Consider the following 18,160-nt stretch of genomic DNA (forward strand, 5'->3'; position numbering starts at 1 on the left):
TGTAGAGTATTATGCGAGAGAGATGGATTGACCAAGTGTGATCACCTGCATCTGATACAACATTAATTCTTCAGCTCAGTCTCATATACGCAATAAAACATTAGATTGAATGTCCACTAAGGAAAGCAACATCTTTGTCATAGCGTTAATATCCATTCATCTTTTAAGGGTGGTTTCTAATGACAGGGCTGCTCAATGCATTTGTTAGCTGCGTCAAGCTGTTGTTGAAAGTAAAAATAACTTCCGTTTATAACAGCATTTATTTTTCAATAAATTTACTTGTCTCTTGTCGGCATCAAATGGCGAAACAATCACCATCACGAACACACACACACTGTTTCTCAATTCTAAACAGCACTATTAAATACTACTATTATTTATATAAAATATTATTTTTGAATAATAATATTTAATAAACAGCAACAGCCATCATAAAAGCTGCTAGGTAATCCAGTCAATAAGTACAAAGGCAGCGCTCTGATATAAAGCACTGAATTTACATAAACATGTTGCGATTTTGCCAAAAATATTTGCTCTAGAACAAATAATAGATTAATGAGACCGAAGACTGCCTGTTAGATTTACCCAAAATGAATTATATCTCATGTTTGACCACAATAGAGACATCAGAGCCAGCGGTAAAAAGAATATCTGGCTGAGGTGAGGCTTCTCTCAGCGGGTTCATGAGTGCTGAACACCCTAGAGCTCACATGTCCGAAAACGTTGATGCAAATTTTCAAATAGACGTTATCTTTATTACCAAACCGCATATTTGAACTATAAACAAATACATTCTCACCTGGAAACCTCTTAAGACTACATTCTCACCTGAAAACCTCTTAAGAATACATTCCATGACAAAAACAGTAATATTTTCGAAATGGTAGTGGATTTGGGCATCCACCATAACACTCACTGTGAGAAGTACCGCAAGCGGAGTGATACAGTTGCAAATGGTAAAACGGCTGTTGGAGTTCTGCTGGACAGTAATATCGCACTCTTATTAGCCAATCAGATTCGAGAACCAGAAAGAGCTGTTGTATAAATTAAAATATTATATCATTACAATATTGTATTAAGGTGACAGATCTGGAATTATATGAATATGAGAAAATGTGGACATAATATAAATTTAACGGAAATCATTGTTTTACCTTTTTGGTTTGAGATGTGTAATTATCAATATTCACACTTTACCGTTTCAGATTAAGCATTCGTGCCTTCACTCAGCTGTTTGATGAAGAGAACAGAGAATGTGCACATCCCCTTTATACCGACACTTACCTTTCCCTCCCAATATTAACTCAATCAGGTAAGGCACTTTTGCTTTTTAGTGTTAAAGGGATAGTTCACTCAAAAATGGAAATTCTTTCATTAATTACTCACCCTCATGTTGCTCCAAACCCGTAAGACCTTTGTTGCATGTGTGTGATCCTGCTGACACAGGAACCGGCGCTCTGATTTAGAATGTGGTACTCTCGTGAATGGCAATGTCCTCACCATGTTTCCTTGAATGTTGTAGTTCTGTTGCTGTCTATGCAGGGTCTTTTTTTTTTTTTTTAATTAAATTTTTGCTGTTTTTGTCATTTAGCACCACGAAATGGCCTCACAGGAGGAATAACCGCTGCTACATTTCTGGTCACCATGGTGCTCGCTGTGACCGCCTTACTCATTTACAGAAAGAGGGCTCACAAAATGTGAGTACACACAAACACATTTGTTAACACACAATGTTTGTTGCTGTGCTGATGTTTATTTGTGTCTGTGTTCTTCAAGAGCTGTGCAGGAAAGTCCAGTAATGAAAATGTGCATGTGGAAGGCGTTGCCTACATCACAGATGTGCTCAGGCATAAGGAGGTACCAAAATACTTCATTTTTCTTTATAGTGATGACAGAGGAAAATAAATCATATTCATATTTATAAATCATATTTTGTAAAGTATGACTGATATTTGTGCCAAAACAAAAGACTAAGGTCCAAAGTCCTCGAAAACATGTTTGTTCAAAAATGATTTACTGCAGCATTTATTTTAAACATTTATTGTTATAAGCATTATGTCACTGATCTAGAATTTTCTCTTTTATGCACTAGCCCAGTCCAAGCTGCCTACTTTGAGTCCCATCTTGCTAAACTGCAAGCTGATTGCAGTTACCTTCTATCTGAAGAGTTTGAGGTAATGCACTGCATATAATAAAATCAAAAACTAAATATCTAAGTTTATCAAAGCAACAAGTCAATATTAGGAAACTTGATAGCATAGTCAAGTCATCATTCCACTTTGCTCTAATCTAAGCTAAACTTTATCATTTGAATGCATTACTGATTAATGCATTAACCTCTACTCAACGTTGAAAAGGGCCTAAAGGACGTGGGACGGACCCAAACTCAGAATGCTGCACGTCTACTTGGGAACCGAAGCAAAAATCGCTACAACAATATACTGCCCTGTAAGTAGACAAAAATGATAGTGTAAGTAAAATACAAGCATTATACATTTACATCTTAAAGTATACTAGACTTGTCATGATAAAATAATTTTAACACCGATATTATATTGCCATTCGAACTGATTATACCAGTATAGTTAGTGCTAGTTGGACACTAAGTGGTGTTATGGGGTCTTTTTTATGGGTCTGCAGACGATTCAACGCGGGTAAGACTGTCTTGCTTGGAGGACGACCCCTGTTCAGACTACATCAATGCCAACTACATACCTGTAAGTTGAACATACGTTCTAAATTTGATTGTTCATTAGCTAAAAGGGTGGAATTGTGGGTTGTGTGGTGGAGTAGTCAAAGATGGAGGTTCATGGAAGTTGTGGATTTTGACAACTAGCAGTGTGGATGCAACTTTATAAAAATGTGAGTGTTTGGTTGCTGATCATAGAAATGCAATAACTCAGTGACAGTCAATATAATTACAGTACGTTCAAACGTCCCCCTTTACTGATAGCTTCCTACAAAAGAATAAACTAAATATTTGTACCCTGTTCATGGACAGCACACAAGTCTCAGAGCAGTCAACGGTCCTTTCTGTCCTCAGACTCAAAAGTATTTCTGTGTCTGTTTAACAGGGAAACAATTTTAGATGGGAGTATATTGCCACACAAGGGCCTCTCCCAGGTACCAAGGATGATTTCTGGCGCATGGTGTGGGAACAAAATGCACACAGCCTTGTAATGGTGACCCAGTGTGTGGAAAGGGGCATGGTGAGTGAAGAGGCTTCTAGTGCTGTTTTTCTGGTGATTTGTGCTGGTCTAATGTCATATTTTTGTGGATATGTGTATGATTCAGGTAAAGTGTGATCGATACTGGCCAACTGACAGTGAGCCTTTGTATTATGGTGATGTTGTCGTGCAACTGCTTTCTGAAAAGATCCTCCCAGAGTGGACCATACGGGACTTCAAGATATCATGTGTAAGTGTCAAATAAATAGATATATTGTAAGGATATACAATTATTATTTTAAGGTAAATTAATTACAGTCTCTTGCAAAAGTATTCAAACCCCTTCATTTTTTTCATTTTTTGTTATGTTGCAGCCCTATGTTAAACTGCTTTAAATAACTTTTTTTCCACATCAGTCTACACTATATACACCATAATGACAAGGCACAAAACAGGTTTGTAACAACTTTGCAAATGTATTAGAAACAAAAAAAAAAAAACCCTATACTAATTCCATTGCATAAGTGTTCATACACTTGAAATGTATCTCAGGAGCACTCATATCACTTGTAGATGTTACTACACTTCAAGTAGAGCTCAACTGTGGCAAATTCATTTGAATGAGTATGATTTGGAAAGGCACACACCTCTCAGAAAAGGTCTAACAGCTGAAAATGCATATCAGAGCAATGACCAAGCCCTGAGGTCAAAATAACTGCCTGTAGAGCTCAGAAACAGGCTTGCTTCAAGGCACAGATCTGGGGAAGAGTTCAGAAAAAAATCTGCTGCATTGAAGGTTCACAGAAGCATATAGTCTTTATTATCCATAATGGAAGATGCTTGGAACAACTAGGACTCTTCCTAGAGCTGGCCTCCTGGCCAAACTGAGCAACTGATTGGAGATGGAGCTTGGTTATACTGGCAACTCTGTGAATGTCTTTGCACGGCACAGCCAAAACCTTGGCTTGTATGCAATCAAATATTTCTGGAGAAACCTGAAAATGTCTGCAAGCCCCCAACAAAGCTGACAGAGCTTGAGATGTGAAGAGGTGAGGTGAAGAATGGCAGATAATTGCCAAATGCAGATGTGCAAAGCTTGTTGTATTATACCCAACAAGACTTGAGGCTGTAAAGATGCTTCTAATACTAAGTACTGAGTTAAAGGTATGAATACTTTTGAAATGTACTAATTTCAGTGTTTTATTTTTAATACATTTGGAAAGTTGTCACAAATCTGTTTTCTGCTTTGTCATTTTGGTGTATGGAGTGTAAACTGATATGGAGGAAAAAAGTAATTCAAAGCACATAACATAAGGCTGCAACATAAAACATGAAAAAAATGAAAGGGTATAAATACTTTTGCAAGGCGCTGTATTACTTAAAGGTATCTTATATTTCACTCTATAATGACTGTTGGGTTCATTTTCATGCTGAATAGTATCTTTTCTTCTCTTGAGGTAAAATAAACAGTTTGGGAAGCCTGTTTGTAAAGTTGATTTTAAAATTTTGTAACCTGCAATTCAGTGGTACAGAAACTCTTTGAAGCATATATAAACACATAAAGTGCATATCTGAATGACTATAACATAGCAGCTATAAGTAGTTCTGAAAAATTTGGTTTGTGGACAGTTTTTGAAGATGAGATGATATGATGCAAGGTCTTTTTTTCAGGAGGGTCAGATGAGATACCCAAGGACGGTGCGTCAGTTCCATTACACCATATGGCCAGATCACGGCGTACCGGAAACAACCCAATCACTCATTCAGTTTGTGCGAACAGTTAGAGATTATATTGACAGGACAACCAGTCCCGGAGTTGCAGTAGTACACTGCAGGTATCTGTGTATCACCTAAACAACTTTAACAGACATTTTAAGGTGTTCACACTCAAAATATATTTACATTGGATATGTTTTTCTCTCTCTCAGTGCTGGTGTGGGCCGAACTGGCACTTTCATTGTGCTCGATCGTGTTTTACAACAACTAGACAGGAACTGCACAGTGGACATTTATGGATGTGTGTTTGATCTACGCCTACATCGCTTATACATGGTACAAACTGAGGTATGAGTCTGTTCGTATAGCAACATCAGCAACATTTATAATGATGTCAAACTAGCATTACTTAATCAGATAATTCCAACTGAATACATGTATTGCAAGTATTGTATAAGGCAAAACACAGTACCTATGGCATCACTGGAACTGAGAAAAATGGCTTTTTATTGATTTGATCATTTTGTCATTTCCGTTACAGTTGTAATGTTGACTTCCCTGTTCTCATACAATTAGAATTGTCATTTTTGGTGTGAATTGGCCTTATGACACCCAATTTCAGTCAGAAATCAATTGCCTAAATGTGTAGTTGCTCTGTTTTGCATTTTGTAGGTGTAATGTGTTGGTTTATGAGCACCCTAATATGATGGACTTCTCTTCTGCAGGCTCAGTATGCTTATATCCATCAGTGTGTGCGAGATGTTTTGAGGGCTCGTAAACTTCACTGTGAACGAGATAACCCTCTTTTCCCCATCTACAACAACTTATTATAAAGGTAAGTATTGCATGTGTTTATGTTTCACTTAAAAACCTATGTATGTATGTATGTATATGTATATACAGTCAAACCAAAATTTATTCAGACACCTTCAACATTCGCTTTATTTATTCGCTATAATCAAAAAATGGTATTAAACTATGACAAGAACTCAGATTTAAACTGTGTCAGAACAAATTCATCTTCAAAATGTCAGTTAACTTTGATAGAAAAGTATTTAATGGAATACAATCAACCAAAAATTCAGACAACTGTTAGTATGACAATATTAACTATACTATTGATATGTTGACCAATTACCAAGCAATGCTTAATTTTGTTCAGTCTGTGGTGTAAAAAGGTCACATTAGTGAAAAAAAAAACACTTAGGTGAAACATGGTCGGGTCAAAGTGTCTGAAAATTTTTTGCTCCAATTTTTTTATCAGTTTTACTGGTAGTCGACTGTATGAAGAATTTTTGGGTATAATATGTCACATCTTATTTTATTTTGCTATCCTCACTTATCCTCACAATATATATATACAGGTGCATCTCAATAAATTAGAATGTCATGGAAAAGTTCATTTATTTCAGTAATTCAACTCAAATTGTGAAAGTCATGAATTAAATAAATTCATTACACACAGACTGAAGTAGTTCAAGTCTTTGGTTCTTTTAATTGTGATGATTTTGGCTCATTCTCAACAAATTAGAATACTTCATAAGACCAATAAAAAAAAAAGCTTTTTACTGAATTGTTGGCCTTCTGGAAAGTATGTTCATTTATTGTATATATACTCAATATTTGGTAGGGGTTCTTTGACAGTGGCCTTCAGCTCATCTGCATTTTTTGGTCTCTTGTTTCTCATTTTCCTCTTGACAATACCCCATAGATTTTCTATGGGGTTCAGGTCTGGTGAGTTTGCTGGCCAGTCAAGCACACCAACACCATGGTCATTTAACCAACTTTTGGTGCTTTTGGCAGTGTGGGCAGGTGCCAAATCCTGCTGGAAAATGAAATCAGCATCTTTAAAAAGCTGGTCAGCAGAAGGAAGCGTGAAGTGCTCTAAAATTTCTTGGTAAATGGGTGCAGTGACTCTGGTTTTCAAAAAACACAGTGGACCAACACCAGCAGATGACATTGTACCCCAAATCATCACAGACTGTGGAAACTTAACACTGGACTTCAACTTGCAACTTGGGCTATGAGCTTCTCCACCCTTCCTCCAGACTCTAGGACCTTGGTTTCCAAATGAAATACAAAACTTGCTCTCATCTGAAAAGAGGACTTTGGACCACTGGGCAACAGTCCATTTCTTCTTCTCCCTAGCCCAGGTAAGATGCCTCTGATGTTGTCTGTGGTTCAGGAGTGGCTTAACAAGAGGAAAACGACAACTGTAGCCAAATTCCTTGACACGTCTGTGTGTGGTGGCTCTTGATGCCTTGACCCCAGCCTCAGTCCATTCCTTGTGAAGTTCACCCAAATTCTTAAATCGATTTTGCTTGACAAGCCTTTCAAGGCTGTGGATCTCTCGGTTGGTTGTGCATCTTTTTCTTCCACACTTTTTCCTTCCACTCAATGTTCTGTTAACATGCTTGGATACAGCACTCTGTGAACAGCCAGCTTCTTTGGCAGTGAATGTTTGTGGCTTACCCTCCTTGTGAAGGGTGTCAGTGATTGTCTTCTGGACAACTGTCAGATCAGCAGTCTTCTCCATGATTGTGTACCCTAGAGAACCAAACTGAGAGACCATTTTAAAGGCTCAGGAAACCTTTGCAGGTGTTTTGAGTTGATTAACTGATTGGCATGTCACCATATTCTAATTTGTTGAGATAGTAAATTGGTGGGTTTTTGTTAAATGTGAGCCAAAATCATCACAATTAAAAGAACCAAAGACTTAAACTACTTCAGTCTGTGTGCACTGAATTTAATACACAAGTTTTAAAATTTGAGTTGAATTAATGAAATAAATAAACTTTTCCATGACATTCTAATTTATTGAGATGCACCTGTATATACACGATCCAATCATTTCCACCAGTAAAGAAGAGGGGAAAAAAAACAATTTCAGTTTTATGCTGACTTTAATTTTGAGGATAGATGTCCTGAACTTATTTTATGTATTTTTCTTCACAGAGTGTGTGTCATGAAGATAGGGTCATGAAGATTTTTCTCCTTCTTGAAAAAGAACAGAAAACACATTTTTGTTCTTCATCTTGAGTTTTAATAGCAGTGCATAACAAAGATATATGCTTTATTTTTATACAACTTTTTTATGACATACTTATGTACTTCAGTTCATATTTGTGTACCTCTATTTGTAATTATTTATGTTCTATGCTCATTTTGTTTAATAAATTGTATTTAGATTACTGGCACTTACTGGAATGTACTATTAATTATTTTTAAATGCTTAATGCATAACTACACAAAGTGTGAACTTTTATTCTTCTAAAGCTGGGATATCAAAATCACATTTGTTCTCTAATGGACCCTAAGTTAACTAGCAAAAGCTTTAAATCAAATAAATATTATAAAAGCCCCAAATGACTCATTTTAGCTTTTCTGCATGTACAGTAGCTTTTTTCTTTTTCTTTTTTCTTTTTTAAGAAATTACTGCTTGTGGGCCTGAAGAGGTCTATTTGTGATGCCACCTTCTTTTTTTTATAAATCAATAATTGGACTCCGGAAAAGAGCAGCAAAGGCATTCCCATATGCACATGCTTTAAATTAAGTGTTCTGACAAACAGTTAGAGAAACAGAAACAAGAAATAAAGCTCTTTGAATATAATTTAGGCAAAATGTTAATTTTAATATTATTTTTATTACAATTTCTGTGCAAAGGCTTTAAGTATTTGTAACTGTTGAATAATTGTTTACATTTTGCTCATGTAATTTATGGATCTGTGCATTTTATATGTGTCTGTCTGCTTTTAAACTGTTTTCGCTGACTCAAAAGCTTTGAATTGAGGATTATCAGCTGCTTCAGGAAGCCCATGTTGGGCCTGATGCATCTTACCTTTATGACATGGTGAGTGGCATCCTCCATCGTCATGTCATGGTGAATCATCAGATATGCCAGAACAAGTGTGGGAGATCTTCTGACACCATCTGTGCAATGCACCAACACCTTATCTAGAAAAAAAGAAAGACATCCAAAACAAATTTAGTGCTGGACAGTTGGTCATGGTAGGACAAATGACAGATGATGCATGATAGATAATAAATGGTTTGTGTGTACATCAGCTTTTACTCTCTGGGTTACTCAGGGCCTTGTGAATACATTTTGCAGCTGGGTAGAAGTACTTGCTGATGTCAAACAAGTGGTCATCTATTACAGGCACACCACAGTAAGTGATGTTTATTCCTTTGTAATATTTTACCCCTGTATTGGTCTTTCTTAATAGGTATTTATTTTTTGGCATTCCTAGCAACACCATCAAGGATTTATCCCACATCAGAATGTTCCTTGTTTGTAATCGAATCCACAGTTAAATCTAACTGATGTGATCTAGAACTTCATTAAAAATAAAGTTAATCCAAACTATTCTAACACTGATGATCTTCTGTGGAGGCAGTGTTTAGCTACACTATTACATCATAGAGTGGCACATTCCATAACCTGTTGTTTTACTTTATCACATGGTTTGGTATAGTTTATGGTCACTTACGTGACAGTCAAAGTGTTGTAGACTTACTCATTTCCGATGAAGACATTGGGCCAGACCTCAGTGGCAGGTGTCCTGTCCAGTGCACATTTGTCCAGACATTGCTTCAGCTGGATCAGGTTTTGAAGGAGATGCTTTTTTAACAGCAAAAGCTTTGTTTTCCCTTGAGGTTCTTCTTCTGGACCTGGGACACATGATGGCTCTGGAACAGGCTTCACTTTCTTATATACTTTTTTCTTATATACACTGCCCTCCAAAAGTTTGGAAATGCCCTAGAAAAGTGGGGTTTTGGACAATATTGGCATGAATCCTTTTTGCACTGATAAGGGATAACACAAACTATGAAAACATATTTTATTACATAAACAGTTTATACATAGAAAAAACATACATTTTCGATTCATCAAAATATCCACCATTAGCAGCTATTACAGCTCTGCATAATCTGGGCCTAAATTCATTTTATTCTAAACTTAATTGGCAATTAATTGTTGAAGCTATTAAGGTGTGCAGATCCAAAAATCTTTTAAAAACCTGGGCCAAGTTTAAACCAGTAACCAGGCATCACAGCTGGCAAAGGGCCACATCTGAATTTGACATGTATATATTGCCATTATTATGTAATCAAAATGAAAATTATTATTGCTGGTCTTCAATGATAATGTCAAGTTACTTTAATGTATTTGCACCAAAAAATGATAAGGATTTATGCTGATATTGTCCAAAACCACACTTTGCCAGGGGTGTTTCCAAACTGCTTTCTTCGTTTTATATTCCACTGCCTTACGAGGACTGTCAGCTGTTTCAAAAAGCCCATGCTGAGCCCAATCCATCTTACATCTGTGATGTGGTCAATGGCATCTTCCACCATCATGTTTTGGTGGATCATCAGGTATGCCAGAACAAGTGTGGAGGAGCGGCTGACACCATGTATGCAGTGCACCAAGACCTTATCTGAGGAAATAAAACACAAGGACACTCAATGCAAATTCAATCCCAGACAATGTATTATGGTAAAACGCTTGATAAATAATACATGGCACAATGTTGCCTGTGTGTTTGTGTGTCAACTCTTACTTGGGGCCTTGTGGATGAATTGTGCTGCTCAGAAAAAGTACTTGCTAATGTCAAACCAGTCTTCGTCCACTGCAGGCACATTGTGTAATCCTCCCTTGAACTGATCTTTCCATTAAGATCTTCCTCACTTGCTGTAGCGTTCAGGATGTAGGTTATACCCATTTCCTTTAGTTTGGCTTGGGCCGTTTCTGTCTCCCTGCACAAGAACACAACAACCTAGATTAGGGGACATCTCAGTCAGCCTCCTGACTTATGAATCACACAAATTTGGGAACTAATAAAGGATCTTAGCTCACTACACATTGGGACACTGATTCCAGTGACATGACAAAGCGCTCATGTTGTAAAATGCTACCCCAGGTATTTATTACCTGCCTATCAATGTGTTATTGCTCACAATAATGTTTTTTGAACAACGGTTTGTCTTTATAAATCTTCTATCAAGTTTAACAATGTTTATTGAGTTGGCTCTTTCAATTATGTTTCGTGCTTTATAAAAGTGATGTAATTATAAAACACCTCTCACAGTGAGAGAAATTGCATTTGATTCTTATTGATCTTGTTCATACATTATTACTTCACCAGAATGTTCAGTATTTATGTCATGTATGTGGCACATTGCACCAGACCTCAGTGACAGGTGTCCACTTCAATATACGTTGCTCCAGGCGATCCTGAAGTTGGAAAAAAAATAAACTTATAATGAGCTATTTTAAACATCTTTAACCAGATTGCACATTAAAAATTAGTCCAGCATATTATAAATTATCGTAATGTTGTGCTGCTTGACAATGGTGACTTTAACAGATAAATGTGCAGTTGCATTTAACTCAGGACAAATTAGGTTTGAGGAATTAATGGTTCATTTATTTATTTTATTTTATTTTATTCAAATATGTGCATAGTGGTAATAAAACAGCACAATATATTCATGCAGAGCTAAGTAACAATCCTCATTTCTATTTACATCTCACTGTAAAGTGTATCTCAAATGTTTTGTTGACATTCACCTGCAGGGCTGGTCTTCTTAGTGGTTGCAGAAAAATCCATGCCACCCTGATTATTCTCACTGCTGCTTCCTTGTACAGTAACTGGTACTGTGAGATGCTGAATCTGGTTCTTTGCTGGTTTATGCTGGTCCTTTGCTGGTTTATGCTGGTCCTTGACCAGCAACATGACCAGCAAAGGACCAGCTTAAACCAGCTAATGACCAGCTTAAACCAGCATCAAAACATACCTAACCAGCATCCCAGCATCAAAACATACCTACCAGTATATGCTGGTTTTTTCACCAGGGCCATAAAGTTTTGAAAGGTGTGAAAACTACATTAACTAGGACCTTTATAAATCTGCTTTGATAGAGTTAAGTTGGAGCTGTTTACAGCAAGCTCCGCTGTTTCTAATTGTTTCTCTGTAGCTGCGTCTTGTGTTTTTTAATAAATAAAATAAAATAAAATAAAATAAAATTCCTATTCCACTAACCGCTTTTTTAATGGAAACCTGTTGTGTAAATTGACCCCTAAAGCCTTGATTTGTGTAATTTTGTTTTTTAATAAACAAAGTATAATAAGCACAAAAACTATTACTTATTGATTAAAAGTGTTGAAAGTCACTGCATTTATATTTGCTGTTACAGATGTTTGTGACCGAATGTTGGCTTGCATACATTTTCAATTTGTTATTTCACAAAAATTAATTAGATCTTTTTTTAAAAAAGATCTTTTTAATATTAAACATTAAATGCAAATTCAGTTGTATTAAAACAACTTTATGACAAGGTATTTGCCTGAAAGATTTGCATTGATTACACTAACATTAGGCTTGTAGCTTTTAGGAGAGACACAAAATGAAATAAAATGAAGAAATTACTTGTCTACTTAATAATTCAAACATTAAAAATTAAAATTAATAATGACTTTTGGTGCTCCCTATGTTCCAAAAGGTTCATCCCAATTCAAGGGTTTTCTCTACTGGCTTTCTGTGGTAGACGTCCTTAGAATATTGGAATACTGGCTTTACTCCAACATCCTAATTGGCTACATCTCTCCTGGTCCTTCATGATTCTAGTTAACCCCATGATGCCTGCTCCATCTCAGCCCAGGACATTAGTCCCTTCAGCTTTTCCAAGACCTCCTGTTCAGCTCACTTCTGTGGCCCATCTGCGGCTGCCCATTCCTGCAATGTCATAGAGGTTCTTTTCTCCAGCACCCTTACCTTGGTCTCATTATACTTACAATGGAGCACCTGGTACCCTGACTTTTCTATGGCCTTGACCTCTGCAGGATCTACCATGACCCCTTCTATCTAATACCGTGCAAAATAAAAACGTCTCTCACCGCTTAAGAAACAAACTCAGTCTTTTATAGGCTTTATTCTTTGCAAAGAAGAGCAGACAGTCATACAGAAACACAGGTTACTACAGAGTGTGAGTAAGAAGGGAGGGTTTCCTCCACCTTTATATCTCTCTCCCTAGCCTTGCAAGGTTGCATCTCCTAGCAGCCGCTAATTTTCCACACATGGTAAGAGTCAGATAAACACATTTTGCTATGTCACACTCCCAAGAATCAAATCTTTGTATATTAGGGCCCCTTGTCATCCATACGTCTTATACTATGGACCCATACCTAAACCATCTCTCATGCCCCCACATAAGCACATAAGGTAAGTAACATGAATTTTTCTTCCACACTACCAACTGTCTTTCTCTCTTTCAACTCGTCCACTGTTCCTTGAGGTCAGATTCCTATGTTCTGTATACATTCCCAAAGACTCTTGTCTGTTTGTATACCTGTCACCACTGTCCTTACTTGTCCTTGACCCCATAAAACAAAAACGAGTGAGCGAGTCTACTCGTTTGTACACTTCAGGCAGCCACATATACCACTGTGCATCATGACTGTGATGTCACAGCAGATCACACTTAATTTATCCCCACCCCACATAACTCTAATGTATGATATATATATATAAAGAACATCAAAATAGGAGTCTTAGAACATAAATAATTAAACCAGACATGATAATTGAGGGTTAATTTATTGGCAGTAATGACCATAAAGTCAGAATCATAATTCCTGCACTTTGCTTTCTGACTAGGCAAAGTTTCACTTAATTATTTACAAAAACACATCTTCACATGACAGAGTTTAATAACAGAATAAGCATACTGGATGAACTTGCAGTGCCAAAAATGTAAACATGAAATATTATGGCTTTAGGTGATGGTTGACCAAACATTGACCAAACACACAATGTAAATGCAAAGAACTGTCTGTATAGCATTAACCAATAACTTCTGAAGTTTTTAATGGAACCAAGTTATGCATTTATAATATACATACTGTACCAATACACAAGACTAATCAATTCTACCACAACCAAACTATCATATAAAAACAGCTCAGATCATCGGTTTGGGTCGCTTATACTGCTACCCTCACTCTCTGAGGCATCTATATATGCAGGTTATAATATTATTGTGGTTATGATGTATTGTTTATTATTTACAGAATCCAGTTCACATTTATCATCATTAAGCATAAATAGGAAAGTCACTGACTGCCTAACATTAAGCCCACATAGTGGAAAATATATAGCGTAACAGTGCACACTGACAATAACCATAGTTTATAAAAGTATCAGGTAATAGTAATAATAATTGTTATAATAATAAATACAATAGAAAACAAATGTATTAGAAATATTCACTCTCATACAATATATTTCATCCCTAACGCCATAAACAATTGCAGGATTAGCAGCAAAACCCTTGTGGTCCCAAGACACATAAACCTTCAAACTAAAACTGTATGCATTATTATTAATTTTTAATAATTATTTCACCTCTACACACAAGTAAAATCACCTAAATTGTAGATAGTTTATATAATTACATAATTCCTCTCAAATGTGTTTAATATTGTTTTTATTTATTTTGGTTTCATAGCTGGTTTCATCAATAAATTCAGGACCCACGTAAGAATCAGTGACAGATTTAGTGAGACTCTAGAAATATTCAAATGATCATGAATTCCATATGTGCTAGTTAGTTATTTAAAGGAATCCACTCATAATAGTCATTTGCTCTGGTTTTGCTGTTGGTTTGTCATTATGTGCATTCAGCAAGTACAACGCAATTCTGAGGCATCCAGTCCTTCTCTCTCATAACATTCAATTCAGACTGCAAACTGCAGCTCAAACAAGACATTTTGCGGCGCTGTAGATTCAGTAGCAGCAACACAGGAACCACAGTCTGAATATTTTAAAATTGTGTTCTGTGTCAGCAGAAAAAATATGCTTACAAACCGTTAACCAATAAGTACAAAAGTGAAAAATGAATATATATATATATATTCTAATGAAACATCATACTATCATATACAGAATTGTAATACCTCATTTATACTGCATCATGAAGACAATTTAGTATTTTTTTTAAATGCCCAGTTGTTTTCTAACCTATAATTGATCAAATGAAGGAAAACCAATATAAAAGTCTTTAAGCTGTGTAGACGGTTTAAAAAAAAAGCATTGTTTAGTGGAACTAGACCTTGTACAATGACACTTCAATACACTTTAACACTAGTGGCCTTGAAAAGCATGGCAGAGGCTATTGAAAAGTTATGACAAGAAATACATTTGCCGGTAACAACGGCTTTCAGAAAATGTTAGAGGTGTGATGTGTGCAACCCTTGCCTTGACACGTACATAACAAAAATCCACAAAGAATCATCTTCACAAACATTATCTGCCGCCCTCTCTCCTGAATCAGAATCCTTATGGCAATAGCAGATCTCTTGGTAGGACAAATGAAGCTCCTCTAGCTGTTCATTGTCCAGGCTCCGCAGGAAGGCGGCTTTCATAGAGACTCAAGGCATGATGCACAAATTCATATTGTTCTTCAGTCTGGATCATACCACCCCTGTGGAAAAAGACACCACATGATTACAGTCAAGCCTTGCAACAACAATCACAATAAAAAATCTAAATTTTATGGAAAACTTGTTATAGTTTTTGCTTGTTTGTAGTTGTTTTAGCTCAGGGGTCGGCAAGTAGGTTCGGCATCGGGGCACAAAAAAAATTTGCCACTAGATGGTGGGCCAGAACATAGTCAAAGGATAATTTAAGAAATTAATTAATAAAAAATGCAACTGGAATTGGATGTGAAAGACTGTTACAGTGTCTTTTGTAACTGCTAGTGAGCTGTTACTCCAGGGTATATACAGGAATCATGGAGTTAAATTTAGTACCTTTTTAAGACTCTTTTCATACATTTTAAGACCTCATTGCCACTTCAAGTTTTAACTGCTTACACAGGCAATACTTTGACTTACATTTACTATATATCTGTTGTAAGATGACACAACTAAACAGTTTTAGTTCGCAGTCACGTGACATCACAGCCATTCAGAAGCACAGAATTGCACTGCACTCTCAATGAAATAGTTTATAATCTAATTCATAAATATTAATTGTGCGTAACTGTTGCTTTCATGACAGATCTATTTCAGAACCAGCCGCTATCAAAATAATCTGACTGACAACTAAACAGTTGCTCCATAATATGGAAATCAATGGAGACCAGATAATTCTCTCTTTTGTGTTCAGCTGAATAAATAAATTCATACAGGTTTGGAACAACTTGAGGATGTAAGGAGTAAATGATGAATTTTCATTTTTGAGTGAATTATCCCAGTACTTGAAGTACTTCATTTCATGCATTTGAATTTTCTTTATTTCAAAACAGTGAACCAGTTGTACCTGTCTGTCCTAAGTTGGCACACAATTCCCAGCACATCCACGACTCCCTCCAGCTCCAACTGACGACAGCCGATTGTAGTGGCTATGAAACAGCCCGTCCGACCAATTCCAGCACTACAAAAGTTCAAGTTAAATGGTTTACATTTACTATATTACATAGACTATGTGTTAACCGGTAGACACTTTGTAATGTTTTGCTGGTAAACTCCTGTACCTGCAATGTACAACAATCGGCCCACCGGATGTAAAGCCCCTCCTGTCCTCCTCAACATCATTCACTAACTGCAGCAGGGGTCCAGCGCTCTCTGGGGTCTTATGGTCCGGCCATGAGGTATACCAGTAGTGCTGCACTTTTCGACTCTGGCCTCCTTGCTGAGGGTACAAAAACATATGCTCCATTACAGTATCTGACAATTGTATTTCTATTGGATTTCTATTGGGTCCCTCTGGATAAAAGTGTCCAGTAAAATGAATAAACAGAAATCTTTGCTAAAAGAAGTAATTCACAAAGACAAAGATTATCAATGAATAGCAACCATTTCTTTCCTATCTTTGAGCAAAACACATTATCAGATTACAGTATCGCTATTTTGCAATCATTCTTCCGTAGAGTGTTTATCTTACGATGCAAATACCTTTAGTATAAGGGTGCGGATTATATAGTGGTCGCATTCCTTCACATTATTAACGAAGACCTCCACCCTCCCATAGATCCCCCTCTTCTCAGGCCAGTACAGAACACATTTCTGAAAAAATAAAACAAATATTAGCACATGCACAGTCTATGAAATCATACTAAGAACATTATAGATATTTCTGTTGAAGATTACTTCATTTTTCTCTTTAAGTTTCGTAATCATAACGATGACAGGGCAGTCCTCTTGCCAGACCATTTGCCAGAAGTCATTCACTGTGTTGATCATCGGACCCTGAGTGGCTATGAAGGCTCTTTCATCTCTAAGATATCCCTGAATAGAAGAAGTGTTGAACTTAAACAGATTTAATGACATAACGGTGGTGAACTGTAAATATAAAGCACATTCAAAGCCAAGTCCTCTCTTTGAAACTTGGATAATTCTGAGATCAAACTAAACTTTCCTGTTAAAATGTTTCACTTCACAGTCTCTGATGGTTGTGGATTTAAGCAGCGTTACCTCATGAAGGGCATTAAGTGGCTCTTTCTCATGGGTTACTGAAGAAATTGCGAGTGTGTCACTGAAAATTTAACTTACTCGTATGTAGTTGGCATTAATGTAACTGCTGAGCAGGTCGTTTGAGTTCTTAGTCTTCAGAATAACCCTGGAATGTGGATCTGAAATTAAATGTGAATTTTGTGAACATTTCTGTAGCATTATATTTGATTCACTAGTATGCTACAGTAGGGTAGAACAATGAAATTTAAAAAGCAAAAATGTTTTCAACACAGCACAAACAAGTTACAACACAACTTAAATCAAGGCATGGCACATTGTAAATAAGCCACAAGACAACAAAAACAAATCACAACACAAAAAAAAAAAAAAAAAAAAACATGTGAAAAAAGTACAGTACAGTTAAAAACTGTTCAGTATTTAGATTTCATTATATCCCATTATATCATTATATCCCCCATTATATCCCTGAAGCACTTAAGTTAGCTTTAATTGACTCTCTATTGTGTTTCACAGTTCTCTGTACTAAATTTGGTACCTTATCAAACACTATTGGAACAATATTATTGTAATGGTTTGCTTAAAATAAGTTAGTTAATTATGCATGCTAATAATAACCATCCATTCTTCATTAAGTAAACATTGGATTAAAAGGATCTTTGTAATCACTGCAGCTGATATCACAGACTGAGTGAAAACTCATGTTAAGATAAGAAAATCTTTCTACACTGTAGAATGAAAACTTATTTACATTGTGTTTAAGAATAGTAACATTAGAAAGCAGTGTTTTTTACCAGATCCT

At 36.3% G+C, this 18,160-nt stretch overlaps 2 protein-coding genes across 2 annotated transcripts in view; one reads left to right on the plus strand and one right to left on the minus strand.

Annotated features, from left to right (window-relative positions):
* Positions 1–8,074, plus strand: part of ptprb (protein tyrosine phosphatase receptor type b) — a 32,432-nt gene extending 24,358 nt beyond the window's left edge. The window contains exons 19-30 of the mRNA XM_051107642.1: positions 1,206–1,312; positions 1,592–1,697; positions 1,777–1,857; positions 2,093–2,174; positions 2,358–2,448; positions 2,641–2,717; positions 3,075–3,209; positions 3,295–3,417; positions 4,839–5,002; positions 5,096–5,231; positions 5,609–5,718; positions 7,839–8,074. Coding sequence (XP_050963599.1) covers positions 1,206–1,312; positions 1,592–1,697; positions 1,777–1,857; positions 2,093–2,174; positions 2,358–2,448; positions 2,641–2,717; positions 3,075–3,209; positions 3,295–3,417; positions 4,839–5,002; positions 5,096–5,231; positions 5,609–5,716 — 1,210 coding nt within the window. The 3' untranslated portion in view covers positions 5,717–5,718; positions 7,839–8,074. The remainder of the gene's footprint in view (positions 1–1,205; positions 1,313–1,591; positions 1,698–1,776; positions 1,858–2,092; positions 2,175–2,357; positions 2,449–2,640; positions 2,718–3,074; positions 3,210–3,294; positions 3,418–4,838; positions 5,003–5,095; positions 5,232–5,608; positions 5,719–7,838) is intronic.
* Positions 8,075–13,846: 5,772 nt separating this feature from the next.
* The window catches only part of ptprr (protein tyrosine phosphatase receptor type R), a 34,284-nt gene continuing 29,970 nt past the window's right edge, over positions 13,847–18,160 (minus strand). Inside the window, exons 8-13 of the mRNA XM_051107662.1 lie at positions 17,440–17,519; positions 17,038–17,175; positions 16,843–16,953; positions 16,422–16,579; positions 16,208–16,321; positions 13,847–15,368 (exon numbers count right to left, since the gene is read on the minus strand). Coding sequence (XP_050963619.1) covers positions 15,275–15,368; positions 16,208–16,321; positions 16,422–16,579; positions 16,843–16,953; positions 17,038–17,175; positions 17,440–17,519 — 695 coding nt within the window. The 3' untranslated portion in view covers positions 13,847–15,274. The remainder of the gene's footprint in view (positions 15,369–16,207; positions 16,322–16,421; positions 16,580–16,842; positions 16,954–17,037; positions 17,176–17,439; positions 17,520–18,160) is intronic.

The sequence above is a fragment of the Labeo rohita genome, chromosome 4 (assembly GCF_022985175.1).
Source record: "Labeo rohita strain BAU-BD-2019 chromosome 4, IGBB_LRoh.1.0, whole genome shotgun sequence".
In the NCBI taxonomy this organism is placed as follows: domain Eukaryota; kingdom Metazoa; phylum Chordata; class Actinopteri; order Cypriniformes; family Cyprinidae; genus Labeo; species Labeo rohita.